General features: G+C 35.6%; 1 protein-coding gene and 1 pseudogene across 6 annotated transcripts in view; one reads left to right on the top strand and one right to left on the bottom strand.

Annotated features, from left to right (window-relative positions):
- Positions 1–426: 426 nt before the first annotated feature.
- VPS13C (vacuolar protein sorting 13 homolog C) overlaps positions 427–26583 on the bottom strand; it is a 157412-nt gene continuing 131255 nt past the window's right edge. For 3 of the 6 annotated variants that reach the window (XM_032481043.1, XM_032481044.1, XM_032481048.1), the window contains 15 exons: positions 26415–26484; positions 25667–25778; positions 25443–25556; positions 23404–23543; positions 21717–21798; positions 20617–20730; positions 19738–19813; positions 19174–19337; positions 17887–17932; positions 15667–15790; positions 15028–15142; positions 9933–10021; positions 4275–4398; positions 2685–2768; positions 427–2375 (listed from right to left, as the gene is read on the bottom strand). In XM_032481043.1, the coding sequence (XP_032336934.1) occupies positions 2274–2375; positions 2685–2768; positions 4275–4398; positions 9933–10021; positions 15028–15142; positions 15667–15790; positions 17887–17932; positions 19174–19337; positions 19738–19813; positions 20617–20730; positions 21717–21798; positions 23404–23543; positions 25443–25556; positions 25667–25778; positions 26415–26484 (1556 nt within the window). In that variant the 3' untranslated portion in view covers positions 427–2273. Of the gene's footprint in view, positions 2376–2684; positions 2769–4274; positions 4399–9932; positions 10022–13893; positions 14287–15027; positions 15143–15666; positions 15791–17886; positions 17933–19173; positions 19338–19737; positions 19814–20616; positions 20731–21716; positions 21799–23403; positions 23544–25442; positions 25557–25666; positions 25779–26414; positions 26485–26583 lie in introns of those variants that run through there. The other 3 variants (XM_032481045.1, XM_032481046.1, XM_032481049.1) reach the window with 2 other exon arrangements.
- LOC106729513 lies at positions 16043–16419 on the top strand (annotated as a pseudogene).

Genomic DNA, 26583 nt, shown 5'->3' with positions numbered 1-26583 from the left:
AAAGCCTACTGAAGAGTCTCGGAGCCAGTCAGCTGTCAGAGGAGCTCCCTGTCTCCCAGGAGTGGGCCTGCCCCGGTATCCCCGCCATAGGTTGGTGACTGATAGAAAGCATGGGAGGCACGGCCTCAGTGCAAATGCAGTGGTAATTTCACAGTGTGGCAGCTGGGCCCAGGGTCACATCTGTTCTCTGTGTCCTCCCAGTGCCGCAGATCTATGCCACAGACCCCCAGTGTGGTAAAGGGGACCCCACGTGCCCAGGAAAGCCGTCTCCTGCCTATTACCTTTCAGAGCTCTCCATAGCTATTAATCTAACATCTCACTGTTAAAGGATGGAAGAAGAGAAGCGAAAGACATAAAACGTAAAAGCATCTGAAAAAAAAAAAGTCAAAGCAAATGTTATTGAATATTTAACACAAACCCACAAAGTTTTCACACCTGTAAACAATACACCAAATGTTTTATTTCTCTCAGTAGCTCATATGCAAGCAATTGACTCTCAAATCATTTTTAAAAAACACAGAAGACATTATTATACTTTACTAATGAATTCCTTCTGTCCCAGGGGATTAAATCAAACAAAAATAGCACAAATATCTGGAAGTTTATTTCTAAGCCAACTGAGATAATGAATTTATAGGTTTCTATGAATTAATTTATTTAGTTCAATGTTTTGTACATGCCGTCAGTATAATTTCTTAAATACTTAGGACCTTGTCAATAGCTGTGATTCATATGAAAAATATAATCAGATGCCTCAAATTCCTGATTAGATCAGTTTTAAAGCCATAAAATATTACTACACTTGAATAAACTGCAATTAACCACCGACACAGAAGTTCTGCTTAAATTACAAGTTTTGTGTATGATACTTTTCTTCAGAGAAAAACAAAGTGATGTTGAAAAGGTAAAGACCACCGTACGGTATCAAATATTTGCGGCATTAGCTACTTCACTCTCTTTTTTGGAGTCAACAGTAAATAATAACTAGAAAAATATTTTTAAGTTTTAAGGCCAGTCTTAAAAAAAGCATGAATAAGGATAGTAGAAACATAACCACACATTAACAAAAACAGAGCAAACCAAGTGCGTCTACAATTTCATTTCATCATTAATTTGGTGATTTGAGGTAAATACCATGTTAAAAACCATGAGCAAATTTACAGATTCAGCCAAAGAAATTAAGTATTTTTGAGCACTTTTCCCCAAAACTTTAATAGGCAGTATATCTCTGACCAGAATAAATGAGACGCAGAAAAGGTCAAAAGTAAGTGTCCTGAACTGATTCTCAGAGGCCTGCCCTCAGAGGACACAGCTACCAGTTACGTTCCACAGTGTTGGTAGATGCCTTATTTTATTTATATATAAAGCAGCTAGAGATTTTTTTCATTCTTCCTGCTAAGTATTTAAAATACATTCGTAGCTATACACTAAAATTAAGTCTTAGCTTACGATGCCCTTAAATATCTTTCAACTTATAAAAAACAACTTCTGGAAATAAAAAAATATCGAACCTTACATATTTCTGAGTCTTGAAAAACTTAAAGTGCAACATTTTCATGCATCAGCGCATTATAATTGTGCCATGTAAGTTCACCTTGAAAGAGCAAGTAAACAAGTTTCAAAACTCCGAGAGGACACAGTGTAGATATTTTCAGGCTTGATTTTCCACGTCTTGAAGGAGGAAAAATAAGCACCTAAGCAAAACATGTTTTTATCAGGAGAAAATAATGTTTTCATGAAAAGAAAACAGGAAACATGTCATTTCTCCCTTCAGTAGGTTTCTCTTAGGTCAATTACCTGGTTTACCAAAAATGTTGTATCGTTTCAATTATCGAACAAGTTACCCTTAAACAAAATAGCCAACATTTGCCCAAAGACTTGTCTGAAACCTCTCAGGGAACACTAGTCTTCCTAAGCTCCTTTCTTATTCTTCAGTAAGGATTGTAATTAAAAAGAAGCCTACTGCCTTTGTTTTGCAATTTTGACATTAATCGAAGTTTCACTGAGTTTAAACTGGTACTTCTTTAAGAGTCTGACCTATCCGGGTGGCAGGATCAAAGGGGACTGCTCACATACACACAGCTACAAAATCAGAGTCAAAACTAAAGGGGAATAAGGAAAATCCAACAGTAACTACTCTGGAAAAGAACTCTAAAACTAAAGGATTCCTTGAAAAATTCTCTTTAGCTGAAGATAGCAAGATAAAGAGGAGTGGTTTACAGACAAGACCGTGATGGGTTTTGCGCCCAGCAGCAGCCCCCTGGGACCTGTGATTAAGATGGTATCTGGGGCCTGAGAGGTTTCAGTGATGACCGCTTCATCAGTTTTTGCTGCTGTCTCATTGACTGCGCATCCTCAATGGCATGACACGCTCTCTGGAAAACAAAACGTTTGCCATGAACGGTAACGACAAGGACAGGCTCATGTGCAGGAATAGAAAGGTACAAAGTCAAGAACGTGAGCTCTGCACACAGGTCCAAAGAATACACAGTCAATACATGTCATGCTAAGACCCTTCTGCCTGATTTAAGCCCACGGCCTATTAGTTTAAGCTTATATATCCATCCAAAGTTCTAAGTGGAAGGTCTTTTGGAAAAATAATGGGTATTATTAATTATGTCAGATTTTTTTTTCATCTTTCAGCCAAACAACTGAGGGGACGTTCTTTAAAATAAATTGTTTACCTCTGCCGTGATGGTATCCTGCAGGTAAATTTTCTGAACATAGCCTTGATTGGCACTGTCCTTTTTGTGGAACAGACCCTGTTTCTGTTTCAAAAGAAACAGTGAGAGAAAAAAAAATTATTACTGGGAAGAAAAAAAAAATTATAACCTTTAATTGAATGCTTAAATGTCAACTCTATTTTATAACCAGCAGACTAACCAAATACACATATTCAGGTAAGATAAGAAATAAATCATTCTGGTACAAGGATAGTGGTTCCATGTGCAAGCTGTTAGAATTTATGAAATTGGATGAGTATGTATCTATCTGCATAAAATAATGGCTCTCTGCAGGGGATGATAAACAGCCTACAGGAATACCACTTGATAACTCACCACATCTGACAAATCAGAAAACCCTTCCTTCATTTCCTTGGCTGATAGACACAATTCTTACATAATGTAAAATACATGGAGTCAGTTCTCACCACTGATGTGAAAGAAAAGTGATAACTGAGGAATCTGTAACACATATTGCACAGTGACACAGTCTTTCATAGTCTGAAAACTGTGTTTCCCACACCAAGGCACTCTTTAAATTTTGACGCTCTACAAGGAGGCAAGGCTGAAGTGCAAGATGGTATAGTTTCATCATAGTTTCTTTTATTTGTAAACTTATATAAAAATAAAAGTAAATGTAAGTTAAAGGACAATAGTAGTTACATCTCTAACTATTAATTTTCATTTTTAAATTTATTTTTATGGACGTTTACAATGTGTGTCAGTTTCTGGTGTACAGCACAATGCTTCAGTCATATAGGAACATACATATATTCATTTTCATACTCTTTTAAACCATAATTACTGCAAGATACTGAATATAGTTCCCTGTGCTACACAGTACGAACTTGTTGTTTTTTATGATAAATGTTTTTCAGACAGTTTTCAATATTAGAGATAATGTCATTATTGTTTAGGAAGAAATGTATTATGGAAATTATCATCTTTGGAATAATTACATTTTTTAAAGGGGTGAAATTTAATTTATATTATATATAATAAAAACTACACATTTCAAGGAAAAATGAGTCTGAGAACCAAGCAAAAGATGGGATATCATTTTTGCTAATTACTTTTTATGTAATTAAAAAGTTCTTCCTTAGAAAATGATGGAGAGGAAACACATGAAAACATATTATATATTATAGAATGTAAAAGAATTCTGTAAATGCCAAGTATTATTAAACATGAATGTTTCAGACATAATATTTATAATAGCCTCTTTAAAAGTCTAAAAAAGGGAATCTTTTTAGAAGTATTTAAGATTATAGCAAAGTAGTATCCATATGAAAATTTAGAAACCCTTCTATTTACTAATGCTTTGTTCTACCAAAAAGGAAGCATCAGTGGACAGAGTTGATATTTCACTCAACACAAACACTGTCAGAAAATAAAGTACACAAACAAATATCTTTCCTTACATTTCAGCATATAATAATAATAATCCTTCAAACATTTTGTAGAGTTAAGTGTACAACAGAGTCATAAAGTATTCGTTTCCATTCATTTAACAAACTCTTGGCTCTAAAGGTGTGAGTCACGTTTTCTTACCTCAACTGAAATTTTGAGCAGATTTCCATCGACACTAGGAGAACGCACAAAATCCTCAAAGGGGTATTGCCAGTCTACGGACGTGTGGCCTAGGATTTCAACTTCCTTTATGCACAACACTCGCCTATTTTACAAGACAAAAGCATGCAGGTAGTGACAGGGAGTTAATTATTCTAATTGTTTCTCTCTGCTGGACGACATAGGTATTGCTCGGTAAGCAACGTAACCTAGCACTAACAAAGAGTATGCTTCATATAAATTAAAAAAAAAGCCTGGATAAGTCAAATAAAGAGCAAACATGGCACCTACCAACTCACAAGGAGACTGCCAAAGACTCCCCTTCTGCCAGTCTTGCAAAATTCAGAGAAGTGTCATGTTTTCTTTTTAAACTGACCAGAAAACTGAAATCATTTTCTTTGAAACACATAAGGAACAGGCTGTACTCTCACCTGGGAAGCAGTAAAGGCAGTAACCCCTGAAAATGTTTTACTTGGAAAATTATTAATTGTTCTTTACTGTCAATCACGTACACCTTCTAATCAAGAAAGAGTGTGCAGGAAATGTCACAGACCTCAAATGTCACGTCAGACCCACTAACAAATATCAGGTCTGAACACTGTAACACTGTATCACAGAGTATCCCATTTTACTCAATAGCAATTAAAAAAAAATCACAGAACCCTTAAAGGGCATCCACATTGATTTTCCAGTGTGGGATCCAGATTAGTTACTGATGTAACTAGACTTCATTCCAAAGTTTCTATTACAGAAAACAAAACTAGGAAAGGAGAATTTTTCATAAGCAACAAAGAAAACAGGGTCTCTGCTTGAGAGGTGCTCACAGGCTGGAAGGGGGACAAACTTGTAGATAAATGCTGCTGCAGTCAGGTAAGCACCATGGCAGTGGGTGCAGGAAACTCTTTTGCAGCCCAGGAGAGAGGGGCTGACTGTGCTGCTGAAGTAGGTGGCGTTAAGAATTGATTCTTGAAAGAACAAGGTCTCTAGGTGGGAAAGGGAAGTAACACTCCAGACAAAGGGAACAGTGCATTAATGTATATAGGGTTATAAAAGGGGGAAGATTTATTTCAGGAATGTAGAAGTCTGTGGCTGGAGTACCAGATATATACAGAGGTGAGAAAATTAGCTTAGTATCAGATCTTTAAAGGCTTGCTTTTTTTTTTTTTTTTTTTTTTTTTTTTGCAGGGGGATGGGGAGCTTTTAAGAAATTTTGACATTAACCTAATAATCTACAGACAATGGGAGATGACAGGATAAAGTGAGCTGTGGCCAATGGAGGAGCGATGGGCGTAGACAATTCAAGGTAGGACTGATTGTAACAGTCCAATCAGGAAACAGTGAGAGCCTCAATTAAGGCAGCGGCTGTGAAAAGAAGAGCTAGATTCTAGATGTTTGGAAGGTAGAGTTGAATGAACTTGGGACCAGTGGGGAGTGGGGGCTGATACAGACGTCTGGCACTCTATTTATCTGCACCCTGCTGCTGAAACTTTGGGCATGTTTGGGGCTGTGCTGTGCCCTGTAGGAAGTTCAGCGTCCCCATCCCCAGACTACGCGCTTGCACCCTTACACCTTCCAAACAGCTTCCAGGAAGTGGACTCCACTCCCCCTGCCTCCTGCCTAGCAGAGAATCAGATGGCAGAGCTGCGAGTTGAAGGTAACTATTACAAATCACTTGTCAAAGGCAATTCACCATTCAGACTGTCTTAAAACTATTCTTTTTTTTTTTCCAAATTGAAGAAGTACAGTCAGTTACAACGTGTCAGCTTCTGGTGCGCAGCACAATGTCCCAGCCATGCTCATACACGCATATATTCGTTTTCATATTCTTTTTCATTAAAGGTAAAACTCTACTCTTGATTGTTCCAACAGCATTATTGTTCTCCTGCCACCTTACATCTCCTTCATTTTCTTCCTCCTGCACCGTTGGCCAGAGCTCAAATCTTGGTCTTCTGTTCAACATATTCTCTCAGGGTGGTGTCTAAGGTCTCAGCTCCAGGTCTTTATCCAAACCCCAGTTATCTACACCTATACCTGTCTGTATCTGTATGTCTCCCTGACTACAGAGGCATCTCTACTTTGATATCTCAAAGCTATGACAAACTAAGTTCAAAACAAAAACAAAACAAATCATCTTTCCCCTGAAATACTCAGGTTAAAAACCAGTAAGTCATCTTGTCTTCCATATTAAATCACCCACCAGCCGCTGGTCTCTACCCCCTTATATCTGCCCTCATTTTTCGTTTAGGCCCTCACCACTGCTATCAGGGTAACCGCCTGTCTCCGTAGTAGACAAATTCTAAGATGGTCCCCAAGATCACCCGCCCTCTGGTATATAGCCCCATATAATCCCCAGGACTACGAATATGATAGACTTCACATCCAAGATTAGGTTTTGTTATAAGCCACACGTGACTTTTAGAAGAAAGTTTATCTGGGTGGGCCTGACCTAATCTTGTTGGTCAGAGACCCTACGCCAGAGTTCAGAGTGCAGCTGCTCGTCTGAAGATGGAGAGAGCCACATGACCAGGAACGTGAGTGGCTCTAGGAACAGAGGGCAGCCGCCCAGCTGACAGATCAAGGAAACGGGTCTCGGTCCTACAACTGCAACGAACTGAATTCTGCCGACAACATGAAATGAGCTTGGGAGGGGATTCTTCCCAAGATCTTCCAGAAGGAAGCTGACTCCTTGATTTCAGCCTTGTGAGACCCTGAACAGAGGACCCAGCCACGCTGTTACCTGACTCCGGACCCACACAGATAATAAGTCTGTTGCTTTAAGCTGCTAATTTTATGGTAATTTGTTGTGCAGCAAGAGAAAACTAATATGGTCTCTGACTGGCTCCCCTGCCTCCATTCTGAGCCTCCTCCAATCAAACTGCCTCCAGAGATCTTTCTGAACTACAAACCTCATCATATTACTTCTTGTTTGCAAACCTGGGAAAGGAAAAAGAGAGATGTATGTGTGTATGGTGTGCATATACCCCCGAGTGAAAAGCTGCAATACTGAAAAGCAAAATAACAGTCCATACTTCAAAAAAAAAATTAGTGATCTTCCATCACATTAATGATAAAACTTAAACTCTTTAGACAGCATGAGGAGACACCTATGACTCGTGACCCATCTCCCAACACGTCCTCACTAACATTCTACTATCCAACCATTCCAAACTACTCTTACTCTTCAAAGTGCCACCGTTTTATGCCTCATCGTGCCTTTTATTTACCAAGGACATTTCTATTCACTGTAAGACTCAGCTCAAGAACCTCCTCAGCTAGAAAGCCTCCTTAGCTAACACTTTCCCCTGACCTTGGTTGCCACCTCACTAGACTGAGTTTTTCCCCTGTCTTCAGAGTCTGTACATCATTGTAACATTGTCACACTGTGATGTCATTGATAATTGGCAGGTCTCCCCATTACATGGGGAGGGGACAGAAGACGTAACTTTCAGCTCTGTGGCCCTGTACCTGTCATATATCTGACGGTGCAGTGGACTGAATGTTTACATCCCCCTCATATTCGTATATTGAATCCTGACCCCAAAGTGATGGTAATGGAGGTGGGGCTTTTGGGAAGTGATTACGCAGAGCCCTCATGAATGGGATTAGTGGCCTTATAAAAGAAGCCAGAGAACGTTCCCTTGCCCCTCTGCCATGTGAGTACGCAGCTAGAAGACAGCCATTCATGAACCAGGAAATGTGCCCTCACCAGACACACAATCTGCCAGCACCTTGATCCTGGACTCCAGAACTGTGAGAAATTAATATCTGTTGTGTAAGCCACCTGTCTATGGTACCCTGTTAGAGCAGCCCAAACAGACTAAGACAGATGGTTTAAAAAAAAAAAAAAAAAAAAACGCCTGCTCAGGGAACAATTTCCTGATGAAGATTACTACAGTAAAATATCATGTAGGAGGGAGGACTAACTAGTGGAGCCACAGCTTAACAAATTAGTTCATGAGAGTTTGCATTTCGCTTCTAAAAAATGATTTAAAAAAAATACTGGGACCAGCTATTTTCATCTTTTCAATTATTATCTATATCAGGGGTGGCAAACTATAACCTGTGGACAAATCAAGCCCATGACCTGTTTTAGTAAATAAAATTTGCAGGGAGACAGCCATCCCCATTCATTCACATATTGTTCACAGCTATCTTCCCACTAAAAGAGCCAAGGAAAGTAGTTAGGAAACAAAGAATGGCCCTGGAAGCCTGAATATTTACTATATGGCCATTTAACATTCTCTTGACTCCTTACCTATAGTATATGTGATGAATAAGCCTAATGTTAGCAATAAAAGATTAGAGTTATTTTTTAAAATACTGATTTTGGAAGAAATGCTATATTTATGTAATCATTAAAGGTCAACCAGATCAGCATAATGGTAACCACCTCGTAATCAAAAAGCATTCCAGTCAGCGCCTACTAAAGCTACAAGGGGACTAAGTCACTGCCCAGGTCAGGAATGTTATTTTTCTAACTGCCTCCTGAAAAAACTCTGTAAGTGATTAGATTTCAAATTACTACGACTTTTCAATTTACTTGAAGAAAACCATATGTACAATGTACACATTAATATTCCTACAAAATGCCTAAATCAAGTAAGTACTAAAGTGTTTAAGATTACCACCCCCCCAAAAAAAACCTAACTGGCTTCCACTGCCTAGTGTTGAATCACATAAAAGGCATACAATTTTAAAATGAATTAATACACTGCCATTGAAGCTAACTACAATACACAATACAGATAAACACTGTTTTTGGTCTAATCCAATGGAGACAACATAAAATTATGGACATAGAAATAAGTGATTGCTTGTCAAGGACATAGAAATAAAAGATTGCTTGTCAAATCTGTAAAAACCACATTTTACACTAATTGTTTTGTGATTATTTTTACTTCTTAATTAATGAACAAATCAGAGGACTAAATAATTCTCTCTTTGAAAAAGCTTGTAGGTTTAAGCCTGAATCCTATCATTTTAACCTTCTTTTCTCTCATTCCCATCTAAATATATTTAAGGGCAGTAGTAAGGAATTTAATGCAGATTTTGCCTACTGAAAGGGCTTGCCTTAGTCCTACAAAAATGCATAGATTAAAATATTTTAAAAATTATTAATCTATAATTGCCATTTTAGAATAAGTGATGTAAGGTAAATATCAGGAAAATAAGCCTAATAAAATAAAGTTAGAATAAGTTCTTTTATTGGGAAGAATTATCTACCACTCCCAAGATACTTGGAAAAAAGTGAAGCACACAGAAATAATACCACTCTTTTAAAAAGGTATGCTAATCACCCAAAATAAAGCCGTGAGAAAAAATGATTCATGAATTCACCGTTTTAATTCACATATAATGGTAACGCCACTGCACTTACAAAGGCCATTCTAGACTCTGTCTCTCGAAAGTTGTGTAACATGGTTAAGCCCCTGAACTACGCTGAGTCTCATTTTCATATGAGAGGGTCAGAAGAGATAGATGATCTCAAAGGATCTATCTAGTTCTGTATTTTTATGATTCCATGACAATGAACATTTTGTAGTTGAAGCATAATTTTATAAATCCTCTGCCATTTTAATCTTTAAAATTCTTACAATCTACATAGTTAGCACTTGAAAAAACGTCACTTGAAGTCAATACCTATTTGTAACCATAAGGCTTGTCTTCCTGCTTCCGGGAACAGCACAGTGGTATCGGTAAGTTTCTCCTTCTAACTTTTTGATATGATTCTGAAAAGAAAACAAGATTCAAGATTTGGGTTGTACATGCATCCAAATAGTATTTCCAAAATTCTACATTAGCTAATTAGATAACAGTGCCAGTTAGGATAAAAATTATTAGAAACAAAAGCATAGTTCTACACACTGGCACATGAAGCTGGAAAAATATTCATAGTATATTTATAAATTAACTTCCACTGTGCCTTAAAAGACAAATAAGTATTAAATGCTTACTAAGTGATCGTCTAGTAAAATACATCCTGTTGTGTGATAACATAGCAATTCAAAAATATCTGCCAGAAATAATCACACATTTTCATTAATATGAATGTACATTAATATAAAACTAGACATTAACATTACAGGGGTCCTTAACCTGGGGTCCATGAACGGACTTTGAGAGGTCTATGAACTACCATAAAACAAAGTTTTATACTTTGAAAATGTGCTTCTGAACTTTTTTCAAAAGACAGTTCACATTTTTCACCAGATTTTTTTAAGGGGTCTGTGATCCTTCTCAAAGGTTAAGAATCACCGATTTACAGAGAGGTCGATATACACATAATAAAATTCCAAGATAACTGATACTTAATATTTTTGAATATTTGGTCTTATACATTAAACATGCAGGAGAACTACAAGTATGTACTGAATTATATTGCTGGTAGACAAGAAAATGTAATGACAATCTTAACGCAAACACAAAGGATTTCTAAGATTTCAAATAGACGGTACAATTTATTCCTAAAGACAATTACAAGCATAAAATAATTCAAGTATAAATAGCAGCACATTAAAATACATTTATTTTTTCCAACTATCTCAGAACTATTGTGACTTCAGTCAATACACAATAAAAATCAGTAAGTTATTTTTTATAACTAATGCTAATGAAATATTATTAACATTATTTATAATATACAATTTAAAATCAGATGAGATTAAATACAAAAATACAGAACATAAGCATACCTAATAAATATGATATTAGCATTTTATAACCAAGAATACAACACCAATATTATCAAAAGGATAATATAGTCAATAATAATCACAAGCAGAGAAAGTACACTTGTTATTATTTCAGTACTAAAATACACATTTTTTTTTTAAAGATCCTTGATTCCCAGTCATTCCTTGACAATTAGGAAAAGCCATGAACAAGGAAGATGCATCCCCAAAGGACGGGGTCTCATCTTCAGAATGAACCTCAGAGAGGAGTGGAGTTTAACAGTCACTTGCTCCACATTTTGACATGTGAATAGCTAGTATCTTTTAACATTTATATCTTAATCCCTTTAAAGAGAATACGGGAAATGAATATAATAATTTAGCACGTTTATTTTCAGCTTTGAAATTTTAATAGGTTAAAATATTTAGTTTTGAGAAGCAATATACAAGGAACTACCCACTTTCCATCTTGTACACATTTTCATTAGTTATCAGGATTTGTGCTTTAAATAATTTGAGACTTTTAAAGTATAATTTATCACCATAATACATTATAGAAACCATGTTTTCAGTACTTCTAAAATTCACTACATTCTGAGATCCAGATTAAGATATTTGGTCACTGTGGCAGATTAGTTGATAAAATATTCACTCTCTTTCCAAAATGCAACTTGAAGAATTTACAATATTTAGCAAAAGCACTCAATTTTTTCAAGTAAATGCTAAAGAAATAATACAAGGTTTGAAAAGCAATACGTATAACGACGTTTATCACAGCATTATTACTGTTAGTAAAATAACAGAAACAACTTTAATGTCAAGAACTGAGAATGGTCAAATATACAACGTAAGGTTCCCTCAACAGATGGTAAGGCAAAAATTAAGAATGAAGCATTTCTTCTAAAAAAAAAAAAAAAAAGAATGAAGCATTTCTAAGGACATGGAAAAATATAATTAAAATGAAAAAGCAAGGAACACCATTTTAAATATCATGTAATCATAACTATGTGAACCAAGATGAATATTAAATAAAAACTGGATATATACATATATATAAATATCATATATATGTGTGCATAAATGGTAATTATCCTAGGAGAACAGAGGATAAGCAGAATATATCCTATGAAAACATGGTATATGATTTAGTAACTTTCAAAGTAAAGTATTAAATTAAAGAATATAAAGTAATACTCAAGAGAAAAAGAAAATAAGATAAATCAAAAGATTCCCAAATAAATTATTTAGAATGTATCTACATTACAATAAGCACTAGGAGGACATAATTTTACCCTCTAATGCTCTTTAATACTTACACACTTTTGTTATATTTTGTCCCTTAAGGGCAGAAGCCTCATTTCTTTTGTGTATCCAGCACAGTCTAGATAATCAAATACTTTGTACCCAACTAACCGATTACAGCAAGATGCACAAGGGATGAAACAGCCTAAATGTCTTAATTACCCAGGCCTACCCTTGCTACCCATGGGAAAGAATTGCCAAGTCTTCTTGTTAATGTACAATCATTCTATTTCTTTCAGTTCTGAAATCTTAACAAAAACTAATAAATCAGACAAGATGATTATATTTAGCTAAAATAATAAAGTGTCTTGAAGTTTTGTGCTTACTGACATGCAGTTGTAAAAAAGAGAAATCACAAGGAAAAGATTAATAACATAAAGAGCTAAACAAACAAAAAGTAAACAATAAGTAAAGAAAAAAACTTTAACAAGTTATAAGAGTTTCCAAAAGTCAAGTCTCACTAAAACTGCAATGTACCCAGGAAAATCAGAAATCATTACTTTTACCTAAGAAGGAAGAATAATTATTAGTGATGATTTAAAGACAGCATCTGGAATTAGTTACTGAGCTTGATTCTCACAGAAACTGTACGTGCCGTGACATTTTTGCCAACCCTCAATTATCTAGGCACAAGAAAAGTTTGTCAGCTATAGTTTTAGGCTGGTCTTTGGATGTCATTCTTTCTTTTTTAAAGTGCTTGTTTTAAATATGAAGCATTCAATTTATTCTTTTGGAAACTATAGTTTAAACAATATATAATCCAACTAAATAGCTGAATATTAACAGCTTCATTCTATAAGTTTACACTTTGGTTTCAATTTTGGGAGGAAGCATGAAAGCTGCTAGACAAGACACTGCTGAGTCAAAACATTTCTATCTTTAGTAAAAAAAAAAAAGAGAAATCAAAATATAACTTATTTTGAAAATTAACTATGGGGCTACTAATTTCAAAATAATAATTTACAATTTTTTTGCTTTCATTAAGATAATGAATCCACTCTACAGACTTAAAAGCGAAAGGATTGGTTTTTAAAAATAAAGACATCTATAAATTCAAATGGCACATAAGTAACCTGCTTAATTACATATTCAACTTCTATTTACATTAATTGAAACTAATAATTATGAAATAAGCATAACCAACAAGGAGAGTTAATTTTTATAAAGTAGAAATGCTAAAGGCTAAGAATATATTTAGAAATTACTAATAATTAGAAAATAATTAGAAAATGGGGGGGAGGGTATAGCTCAAGAGGTAGAGTGCATACTTAGCGTGCATGAGGTCCTGGGTTCAACCCCCAGTACCTCCATTAAGAAATAAAAATAAATAAATGAAACGAATTACCTCCCCCCCAACAAAATAATTTTTAAAAAAGAGAAATGATTGTCATTTACCTAGAAGGAGTAGCAAGTTGAAAAAGAAAACAAGATTAAGACCATGTTCTCAAAATTCATGTGCCAACCCTTATTTGAGGTCCAGGGACAGACCCAGAGCAATATTAGAACATTTGTCCCACCGTCCTGTAACTTGAGTAAACTGAGGGTGATTTTGTGAAACACAGGTATATAATCCTATCATCTGGACTCACATACATAAAGAACACACAATAGACTGGACTTCAGCATTGTTCTTTTTTTCCAACTTTACTGGAAATGCACGTGAATACCATAAGAAAAGATGAAATTTTCAAAATGATAGTAAGTGTCCACTTGTGAGGACATAAAGTGTCCCACCAATTAAATGGGAAAGAGCTCATTTCCTGCATCCTTTCTTTTTTTTTTTATTTATCTTTTATTCCTGCACAGTATCACCAGGAATACTACCATTTTTTTATCTGTAGTGAAGCCACTACCAAAAAAAGTTCAGACAGGCGTGAGAGATGTAAAGAAAACTTCATTAAAATGGACTCTCATTCTAAATAAACCTGGACAGTCAATTAATACCACAGTTTGTTCTGATTTTTAAGGATGAAATCAAGTAGCAGTATAGGAAACATTTACTCTTGTATTTCCAGTTCTTGCTGTGCAGGCAGAAAAAGAAAGAAAATCAGGTTAGAAGCATGCGGAAAGATAAAAATGTAATCACATACTATAAAAACCGAAGGCTAAGAACAATGAGGAGTCATTTTATTTTAAAGTCCAAGTAGGAAAGTATTAATAATTTTATTTTAGAGGAAAGCTAGTCATGGGAGAGTAGCAATTTATACATGTGTGTATTATTTAAATACAGTAAAATTAAAACTAAAATAAAAGCCAAAAATATTCTTAAGGCAATTTTTAAGGTTTAAAGAGACTATAATTGTACATAATCTTTTTTTCTCTCCTCCAGCTTCTGTTTACCTAAATAAATCTAGGTTTACAATGTAATCCAGATAAATTAATTTGGCTGGGAGAAAAAGAAGCAGTGAAATTCCAGCAATTGTCTACAAAGCAGGGGACCAAAGTTAATAATGTGAACTAAATGAGCTACCATACAAATGGTAGTAAAGCTTATGACTTCTTCTAACATTACCCTTTCTGCACTAAAAGCTTTGATCCTGTTTCGGAAAAAAAAAAAAAAAAAAAAGACCAGCTTTTCCCATTTAACACATTATGCTAATATAATAAAACAAACAACTACAAAATTGTACTCTACAAACCACGTTCCCTAATCTTTAAAAAAGTTCATGAATCAGGAACCTTAGGAACTACGCATGAAATCCTGATCCTAGAAATCTTTAAAAGTAAATTTCACTCATGACCGTGAAGAATAGAATTTATACCTCAAATAAATCATAGCCCTCGGATTCCTGCCTGTTGTAAGGACGAATGATGCCGTCTTCGTGGATCAGGCGGGGAGAACGGAGCCTGGACACTTCCTCGGTTGATTCTGCCACCCTGTGTAAGGCAGCAGAATAAGCACACATAAGAAAACACATGAGAAGCTTTCAAAATAATACAAATATATACATTGATTAAACCCTGAACTACATAACATAGTATATCAGTATTTGGTAGAGTAATTTTAAGTAACTTGCCAAAAATAACGTGACAAGTGTTCAAACCAAGTCTGTATGACTCCAAGTTTTCCCACCTTTTCATAAAGAATAGAAAATGTCAAAGCAATAAAGGCAGGGAGTAGGTGATCCACGCTTTGGATCCGGGGTGTCTAGCACAGTGCCCAGCACATAGCAAAAACCAATAAACATCTGATGAATCAAAGAGAAACCGAGCTATAAAAAAAAAAAAAAAAAAGTCGCTTATCACTCCTTTCTGGAGGCGCTTTACCTTGAGAACTTGTCAAAAGTTTCAATTAGACTTTAAGGTCGTTAAAAGCAAGCAAAGTATTTAACCTAGTTATGTATTTGAAGCAACAATTAGCACATAGACACATATCTTGTGCACCGTATGTACTTTACTACCTCTGAATTCCTTGGAAGGTGCTACTGGCCATATCAATGATTCCACCAGTTGGACGAGCCACCGCACCCACAAGCCCTTTTCCAATTCCTTTGAAGAATCCAGCAGCTCCTTCCTTTTTGGCACCTTCATGAAACCAAAGACAGTGGAAATATAAAGATTTTAAAATAAGCAAATTTGAACTCAACAAAAGCCTCAGCCAATCTCTGAACTGATTTACCCAGGAAGCTTCTAGAATTTGGCTTTCTAAAGAAGTTAAATTTAATCCCAACGTGATAACACAGTGGTTCTCAAAGTGTGTTAAAAATGCAAGTTATTCTTTCAGACATCCTGGAGCCTGTGGAGGCCTGCTGGAAATAGGATTTTTAAAACAACAAAATGTCTAGGAGGCTGTGGTCCAAGGCCATATTTGCTGGCTAAAAGTGGAGTCTCTGGAACCAGAGGGAGCACACAGCTCTTCCTAAAACTGAAGGTATTTATGCCTGAGATGAAACTGAATTCCATCTACGGAAGAGATGTGCTTATGTGCACAAAGCAAAGAACAGCTCAATAACTCTGGTGGAAAACCGAGTAAAACCAGAGTCATCTGGGGAAAGGTAACTCATGCTCATGGAAGCAGTGGCGTGGTTTGTGCCATAGTCCGAAGCAACCTTCCTGCCAAAGCCACTGGACACAGAATCCGTGTGATGCTGTACCCCTGAAGGACTTAAGAGTATTGAAAAATAAATAAATAAAAGTGTGGATTTGTTTAAAAAAAAAAACAACTAACAAGTTATTAGGCCCCACTCCCAGCCAGCAGTCTGTGTCTCAATAAGGCCCCAAGGTAACCCCAAGGCACACTCAAGCTTTACAGCTACTGATCCAGAAGTTCAGTCAGTATCTGTGACTGGAAGGTCTAAGAACTGACCAGAGAAAATTCTCTTTTTTCTTTTTTTTGCCAACCATTAGAAGATTTTTCAAGCAGTATACTTTGTTTTTTAAGTATAAGAACTTTATTGAAATATAATTCACATACCATATAATCCACCCACTAAAGTATACAAATCAAATGTTTTTCAGTACATTCAGAGTTGTGCAACCATTACCACAATTAATTTTAAAAATCTGAATCATCTCAAATAGAAGCCCCATGCCTAACAGCACTCATTCCCCATTTCCCCCTCAACCCTCCTCTCAGTCCTATGCAATTTACCTCTTTCTTCCCCACCTTGCAGACCTAGGCAACCACTAATCTACTTTCTATCTGTATGAATTTGCCTATTCTGGTCATTTTCTACAAATGGGATCATATAATATGCGGTCTTCTGTGACTGGCTTTTTTCACTTCGAATCATGTTTTCAAGGATCATCCATCTTGCACTTATAGCAATACTTGACTTCTTTTTATAACTGGATACTATCCCGTCGAATGGCTATACCCCATTTTGTTTATCCATGCATTAGGTGATGGACATTTGGGTTGCTATTACATTCTGGCTATTATGAATAATGTTTCTATAAACACTTCGGTACAAATTTTTCAGCCAATATATGTTTTCAGTTCCCCAGGAGATATACGTAGGCATGGAACTGCTGGGCCATATATAGGCTCTATGTTTATGTCTAGCTGTCCCAGCGCCATTGTTGAAAAGGCTATTCTTTCTTTATGGAATTATTTTAGCACCCTTGTCAAAGATCAATTGACCATAAATGTAAAAATGTGTTTCTGAAATCTCAGTTCCATTCCATTGATATACATGTCTGTCTGTACTGCAGTACCACCTGGCTTAGCTACTTGATAGTAAGTTTTTAAGTTGGATAGTGTAAGCCCTTCAACTTTGTTCTTTTTTCCTAAGATTGTTTTGGCTATTTGGGGTACCCTGAATTCCCATAAAAATTTTAGAATCAGCTTGCCAATTTCAGCAAAAAAAAGCTAACTGGTATTTTGATAGGGATTGCACTAAATAATGTGTTTTTAATAAGATTTTTAAAATGAGACAATTGCTACTGAGAGTCCCAAGGAATCTCGTGTAACTACGGCCCTGCTGAAAATAGCATTCAGAGTCTGAAATAGAGTCTGCTACTTAACCTCTCCACCTTTGGAGTCTTAAATAACAATTTAAGACTATGAACATAAAATTAGTCAGAATTTCTCTCAAATACCTAGTAGCAATTACATCTCTTATGTATACCAGGTATCAACTCTTCAGACTTTACACAGGAAGGAAATGTTCTCAACCTACCTTCCACAGGTTTTGTTATTATTCCAGTCACTCCACCAACAACTCCCTGGGAGAGAAATCAATCATAAAGTCAAGCCCCAGTGGAAGCGGCTTAATTTTAAACCAACCACTAGAGGTCTCTACAGACATGCCAGAAATAACTTTCTTTTAAAACAACTTTTTTTTTTTTTAATGAGGGCTTAACTTGATAGAGAACAACGTGCACATGTAAGAGAGCACTATGATTTTAAAAACATTTTATCACAGCAAGTTTTAAAGAAAGCACCCTGTAGAAGCAAACTTTTATAATGGAAAGAACAGTAAAGCAGGTGAAAAATTTTCTACACCTGACACCAAGCAGCAGAGGATCCAATCTCTTTAAGCCTCAGTTCCCATATCAGCGAAATGAGTTAGAAAATTACAGATCTAATTATAAATTCTAATGAGATTACTTTGCAATTTAGTGAAAGCAGAAAACTGAAAATGAAGGGGTCTCTGAAGGATAGCAAATAACCTGATAAATAAAGCACTTCAGAGGAGATAACATACAACATTCCAAATCACTCACACCAACACAGCAGGGACAGTCTCCTGAAGTAATGACCAAAATTTTAAAAATAACATGTTTGTACCTTCTTTAAATAACAGTCAAGTAACGGTTATAACTAAAACCACCTGCATATATAAAAACATAGAAAAAGAATTGCAGGATATATACTACACTGAAAAGATTAAATACCGCTCAGAAGAGGTGAGGGTTAATCAGAGAGTACTTTACAGCCTTACCTATGTTTCCATCACTTATTAAAAAAAAAACTTGTAAGTTCTTATGATTATTTATAAGGAGAATAATCATATATTACTGTATAATTAAACAGTACTCATATAATACCTATATAATTTTTAAAGTCCTGAACAGTAATGAAGGGCAGTTTCTGGCTTATAACATATGATTGTACACCTCCCTTCTATAGAAGGGACCTGAAGACCCCCTTCCCCTTCTAGTTACCACCATTTACCACACTTCTCTGCTTTACTTCCTCCCCTTCCACAGTGATGCTAACCTGCCATTGTTACAGAGTTCTCATTCCAGCCCGAGGGCCAAACTAAGTCTGGGATTTGGGGGACAGATCTGATGGTGACAAAGGGGGAGGAGAACAAAAAAGGAAACAAAGTCCACAATGTACCACTACAGCTACTCTGACAGGCCTTGACTCACAGGCAGTATTCCAAGTTTCAAACAGCCAGTACATATTTCAAAGTGTATATGAAAGCTGGCATTTCTTGAAGATTCAGTGGGACACTTACACGCAGGAAGCCCTTTCCCCCTCTGGCCAGGCTGTCACCAAAATCTTTAGGTTGTCGACCCATCTCTTCTCTTCTTTTTTGCTGATATTCTTTATCCATTGTAATTGCTGCCAAACCTTTTCCAACAGAACCAGTGATTCGAGATACAACTCCTGCTGCACCACCTATCAAAAGGCCCAGAGAAGTCAGTCACATTGCTTCTTTAAAGAGCATTACCACAATACACACGTGCAGTTGCTTGAACTAACAGGTCCTTACAATTCTGTCTCATATACAAAAACGCACAAATTTATTTTTCCCATTTTCTGCTTTGCAAGAAGAGGAATAAAACTATTTAAAGCACAATGATTCAACACTACAAAGACATTAAAAAAAAAAACCCAGCAGGCCAGTATCAAATTATTTTCCATTTAAGAACAAGGGAACACATCTTTTAAAGGGATTGTTAGAAAAATGATCCCTTGTTTGTTGAACATAATCATTGGTTTTTCATAAACAATGCATTTTATAGTAACTGTAATGAAAAATATATATATATATACACACACAAATACGTGTACATACCTACTGTATGTCCAAAGAGACTTCTTACTCCAATTACTAATCCCTCAGCAAATTCTTCAGGGCCTTGAACAGCACCCTAGCCAAAATAAGTAAGTAAATAAAATTAAAGTTTGCTACTTAAAATTTAAAGAAATTTGAAGACTTTCAATCTAGTATTTCAGAGTTTCCATGAAGATACAGAATCTGTAAGGATTCATAAACTTTGTGGTGGCACAGTTTTCACTCTCTAAATCCCAAAACTGATGGGACACCTACTGTGTATGAAGATACTTAGAACCCACATGATCTCAGCAAACCCTCAAGATGACAAAGTCAGAGAGGAGGAAACCATGGCTTCAACCATGTCTGAAGGTGGCCTCCTGTGCCATCAGATTGCTGAAGCAAGCCACACTGACAACAGGCCTGAGAGCCCACACAGGTTTGGCTCTCCTGTCCTCCCACTTACTCTCTTCGCTTTGTCCTTTTAAAACCCTCACTACACTGGGCCCCTGGATCCTTTAAGCGGTGGTGAACTGGCTAGAGGAAAGCTTGACTATGAAACAAAGTCAGCTTTTAATGCCCCATTAAAATGCCTGTCCACAGTGATGAAATAGCCTGGAAATGGCATCAATCTCCCTAGCACTCTTCCTTATCACTGCATGAAATCCTAGAAAACACGGGCATGCGTTAGCACCCAAACACTAGAAGTGCTCAGTTAACTCTAAAACAATCTTTTTAATGTCATCTCAAGTAATTTTAAGTAAAAATAAAAATATTAATATATTCGGTATTTGAACATTATTGAGTTCCCAGATACGATTAAAATACAAATATTTTGTCATGAAAAAATAGAACGTTCATGTTTCTGTACTATACTTAAAATAAATAAAAGATCAATACCTGGAAGGGTTCATAGAATAAAGCTTCAAATCCTTCAGACAGACCTCTAATCAATCCAAATGGGTTTCCAAGCACATCTAAGCCCAATACAAGGACATACATCTGTTTCAAGAACTACAAGGAAAAACAAAACGAAGTCCTTTGCAACTGTTGCAAGAAACAACATCATGATGCAATAAGAAAAAAATGTGATGCTGACTAAATTAGGTTGTTAAAGGAAACCTATGCAGAATAACCACCATTATGATCATTAAGTGATCTTCTGCTATATGCCAGGCATTATGCTAGTACTCTACATGGGCCTTTCAAACTGGACAGAACTAGATTTGAGGCAAAGTCTGCCACGTAGCAGTCATGTAACCTCGGACAAGTCACTGAGTCTATAGGCCTCGATCTTCTTATCTGTAAAATGGGAGGTCTATTATATTTTCCTTGCATGGCTGAGTATGCATATTAAATGACTACATATTTCAAAAATCGTTACTTATTCCTGTAAGTTATTATCACTATTGCCATGAAGCTAGATGTCTAAATTAATAACCAAAACAAAAACCAAATGAAAATATATCCTTATCTGAATATGTAAAAAACGGGATGTCTATACACACACCATAAGAGAAAGGACCTTCCAGCAGAGGAAGGAAAGGGGACTGTCACCCTGGAGTTCCACAGTATAGCAATGGTACCCTGGTGCCCCCAAACAACCACTTCTCTGTGCATAGAACTCGAACCATGAAGTAACAGGCACAGGGAGGAACCTGGCTTCTTCTCAATTCTACTAGACTATGCTTACAAACTGTAGTCACTGAAGGAATAAAATGTAATGACTCCTAAATCACTATTTTTTCCCCAAAGAGGTGGAAGTATACTTGCAAAGGGAAGAAACATTAAAGGAAACTTTTAAAAAGGTTTATAAAGGGGGGAAAGAACTAAAGAAATTAGTTTAATTAATTTAATCATTCAAGAAAAACTACTAAGTAATAAGATTGAGAACTGCAGTAAATTAGGTAAACATCACACACTGTACAATCACATTCAAATGTTTTGCTTTGATATTTCATGAAGGATATTCCTCATGAGTTACTATGATAGGAAATTACCTGTTCACTGTAATGTCTAACAACGCTCCACATCAGCTGATCTCTGTTGTAAAACTGACAGCGAATTTCATAATAAGCAAGTCTGGGAGGAGAAAGAATCAAAGGAACTAAGATCAGTTTTTGGAAAAAAAAAAAAAGAGAGAGACAAAATTTCAATGATAATCATTGCTAATTCACAATTAGGTTTGTACATCTGTCACATATAATTTACATTTGAGATCTTAAATATTAGGATAACAAAAATATTATAAAAATAGTTGCATTCTCATGCAAGTCTTTCATAAATACATAAAGAGTAAAAAGGTTTACAAAAGTTGACCATAATCCCACCACAAAGTAGATTTTTAAGTTTTTTTCTTCTTCTTATTCTCCACTTTGAATTCTTTCTTTTCTGTGCAATTGAAAAATATTAAAACACTTTGTATGCATTTTTGTACTCAACACTGTGGATAAGTATTCCTCTACGTCTTCAAAATTCTATGTTGCCATTTTTAACAGATGCGTAGCATTCCATCATGTGGAAGTGTCATGACAAACAATTCTTCCACGGTCAGTCATTTCTAAATTTTGACGTAATAATCGAATGTTGCCATGTGTATCCTGAAGATAATTTTGGTTGTATTTCAAGGTTGATTTTTGGTCTTAGTTTCCCCCAAAATTACTGGGTGAAAGACAAGAAAAACATTTAAGGCTCTTGACAAAGATCCCCTTTCTACTAACACAAATAGAAAAAAAAAAAAAGCCTGTTTCTTAGCTCTACTTCCTCTAGTACTAGAGTTCTCATATTTTGAAATCTGTGATAATTTAATTTACATATGTCCTTTGATAAATAATAAAGCTAAACATATCTAATATCTATTTTTGTGAGTAATCTCATACTGTCCACTGGCAATTATGGCACTGGAATTTTTAGGTTAAAAATTAAGACCATCAATCTTTTGTTGTACTTGTCATATGTTTCTGGTTCTTTGTTTTTAAATTGTTTTCACTGATTTTGTTGTGTCTAATCTTTATGTAGTCAAATCAATTTTGTGTTTTCCATTGGATTTTTTCCATTGCTTCCAAACTTAGAAAGACTTCCTTTATTCAGAGATTTGATAGCAATTAACTTCTCTTTTCCTTGGTCTTTGTCTATTTGAACTTTATGTTGAAGGCTTCAATTCCTCTGAAATTTGATGTGTCACAGGTGAGGTGAAAATGATATAAATGAATTGTTTTTTCTCCAAGGTAACTACTTATCTCTACACCACTGCTGAATATTCAATTCAATAAACAGTCACTGAATTTATATGTGTCTGACATACAAATATCCTTGTATTAGATGGAGCAAGGAGTTTGCCATATGATTATACTGAAATCTCACCCTATTGCTATATATTTCTAAATATAATTCTGTTTAAAACATGGTCAACTTATAATGTACACCTGAAAAATTCAATGTTTACTCTACATTCATGTATTACCTGGGTATGGATAACTGAAGAAAATATTAGAGTCTTCACCTTATCTTTATGAGTAAAATAAGTGTACCTAAAGAGCAAATTAGAAAGGGACCCATCTTTTCAAGTGTCAGTGGTTAAGAATTACCATTTTTCTAAGCTAACATTCTGGCCCAAATGGAGAGAGCGAATACCCAGAAACACCGCCCTGGCATGGAACCTCCCACGCCCTGCGGCATCGCTCTTACTTGAATATGAGGTCGTCCACGTCAGTCAGAGTAGCACCGATACTTTTCAACAGCAGATTGACAGAATAAATTGGAATGATTTCCTGTTTTTCTTTGTCTGACTCTCCACCACCAGAACCCAAAGACAAACTCAAGTGCAACTGAAAGAAAAATGATGCTCAGTAAATGAAAGCTAAAAACAAAACGAAAAATTCACATACACAGAAACCAGATAGTCCAGATACAAACGCTGTATTTTTGAATTTGAGCCCTAAAGAAAGCTATCATTTTTTACACTATACGTTACACTGAATAGCTCACTTAGATCTGATTCTCCTATTTACTTTTTGATGAAATACAAATTAGTCAGTTCCAAAGCTCAAACCATAATCTTATTCAACGTGTATAAAGTATTTATATGGAGGAGCCCAAAACACTTCGTAAAAATAGCATAATCACTTTAAGAAAAAAACATATCAACTGGCTCCCCATAGTCTACTGCTCCAAATAATGGATAATCATTTATCTTCACCCAATAAGATAAATAACTTATGGTAACAACTAACAATAACAATTATAATTATACATTAATAACAAGTAACAATAACATGACAGTTACGGCAATAGTTAGCCAGTTCTTAAAAGAGTTGGAAAGTTTTCGACTTCCACAGACCCTTCAACTCAGCCCTTAAACAGGTTTTGCACATTCCCACTTCACTGCTTCCACTTTGTGCTGCATCATCATTAATGCAACAGCGCCAGAGCACACAGTGGGCAGGTAACCCAAACGTGTAAGTAAAGCAGGTGACTGTCCTCCCCATGCTGCCATTCTCTAGGCATTTTCCCTAACCTACAGAGAGCTCAACAGAGGGGACGTGGGAAAGGCCAGGAAAGCCTGGTTGCTGGGTTTTTCTTTGATGTAAAACTTTCGTTCATCCGTAGAGTCAGAGTGCTGGGATCCAGGAAAGGAAGCCTTAGTGAAGAGATCTAGCCTTTTCCTAGGGTGAAGTCATCATGGAATAAGAAAATGACTGTGGTTCATGATCTTAACTATTTAAATTCAAGGCACAATTCCTAGTGTGCCTAAAATTACATATAGGTAAATTATTTGTCTTTAACACCTCTTTGATTATGAACTCCATGAAGTCATTTTATACCTACCACAGCAACGTTGATAGCAGGCATTCAGTAAATATTTGTTGAAGGTATTCTTCAATCTCAAATAACTGATTTTCACTTAATAATGAAAAAGAAACTGTGTATACCACATAAAATGGTATCACTTTTAAACTTAACACTATGGGTATGTCTGATACTAAACTAACGTATCAATCTGAAATAATAATTGCATTTTATAAATCCATTCATTTAGCTGAAAGGATTAGTGAATGCAATTGAAAATAATGTGCCGTGAAGTTTTTGAGAATGTAAAGGATCATCAATATTTTAAAGGGTTACTTAATTGTAAATCTGGCCCATTACACAAGTTTAGAGCTTTATGGTTGACAGCATTTGTGAATTCACTAAGCAGTCACCTTTCCCTATAAAAGCTAAAAAGAACAACAAAAGGAGATAAGGAAATGGGTTCATAAAGTACAAAATCAGGCAAGTGAAAGGTATCCAATTTTCCACTCCTTTAGTTACAAGCAAATTTTGGAAGGGTGAAAAACACCACATCCACAGTGTAACACCTACTTCAGCGTTTTCACGTTGTGGTTAGGGCACCCATTATAGCCTTCTATTCAGACAGAGTAGTTACAAAGGGCAACCAAAATGTTACACGTTGGAGAGCTCTTCTTCGCTTAATTAAGAAATGCTTTTGTCAGCTTCTTCCTTGAATAAAGGGGTTATTAATTCAAGACTAGAGATCACGCTCGGGTGACTTCTCTGTGGGAATCATGGTTGTACATATGTTACAGAGAATGGTCTTAATTCAATTAATCAAACAAAATTCCCACCAAATATTTGATGCAACAAATTAAAACCCACGTTTGTACACAGACTATTTAAAAGTTCTACAATAAGTCTGTCAAATTTTCAAAATAATAATTATAACAAACCTTAATAGGAGAAATATGGAAAAGTTCGAAGAAACTAAGAACGGACGTATCAGTCACCGAGGGCTCCACTAATTCTGTGTTTAGAGCAGCAGAATCTTCCTGAATTAACTCTGTCTGAAAAAAAATTAATCAAGAATTTCTATTTAAAGTTTTTTCCTACCATAATTAGTGCAAAGAATGATTTAAGTTTTTAAATAATTTTCCCAAGAAATAAAAATTATTACCCGTTTTCTTTTGGCTTCAGGGTCAGTTGTTGGAGTAAACAGTGCAGTAATAGCTCCTAAAAACCCCTGATCAACTTTTAAGGCCATTTCCTGAATGAGGACCATAAAATACCTAAGGGAAAAAAATTTTTTTAAGTGGAAAAGGATTTTTTAAAGATGGAAAAGGCTTTCTATCAAACCTTGTAATTTTCCACGCTAAAACTTCATTTTGGCCAAAAGCCACAGCAAGATCTTGTTCCTTGATCTCTAAAAAGGTGTTATGTTAACAAGATTAAAGTCTACTTACACTGAGTTTTTTTTTTCATTAAAGTGAAGGTTTCACTAGAGGTAATACTGTTGTATTAACACTTAGCACTTAAAGTGCCAAATTCCACACTTATCATGTTACAGAAGAGACAAAAACAACTAGATGATGTAGCATGTTTTATCTAATTTTTGAAGTCCGCAGCAATTGATTTAAAGAACACACCTCGCAAACACACTGATCATTCACATTTCAATGACTGTTTTACATTTAACAGGAACTACAAAAGAGAGAAAGTGGTGAAATGAATTTTACACTGAAAAATCTGCAGAAGCTATTATTAAAATAAGTTTCAACATAGAAAATCACTTGACCAAAAGTGGATTGAAATGTTCAGGTGGAAAATAATTTTTATACAAAAGCCACTTATAAAAGAGTAAAATTATGTTCAAAGTAGACTCTTATTTTAAATTCCTTTTGATAAACAGGGGACTCTTTACTTACTTGAACTGTAAGACTTTGCTGTACTCATTAAATCTTGTGATGACACTGACATCAATGAAAGGTTTGGGCTCTAAAAGGAAGGGAAAAAAAAAACAAGAAAAAGGCAATCAAGCTTTCCAGTAGGTCAAAATAATGTCTGCTTAACTCTTATACATAGAGTATATCTCAA

Source organism: Camelus ferus, chromosome 6 (assembly GCF_009834535.1).
Source record: "Camelus ferus isolate YT-003-E chromosome 6, BCGSAC_Cfer_1.0, whole genome shotgun sequence".
Lineage (NCBI taxonomy): Eukaryota > Metazoa > Chordata > Mammalia > Artiodactyla > Camelidae > Camelus > Camelus ferus.
Note: the sequence above shows the minus strand (reverse complement) of the source record. Positions and strands in the feature narration are given on the sequence as shown.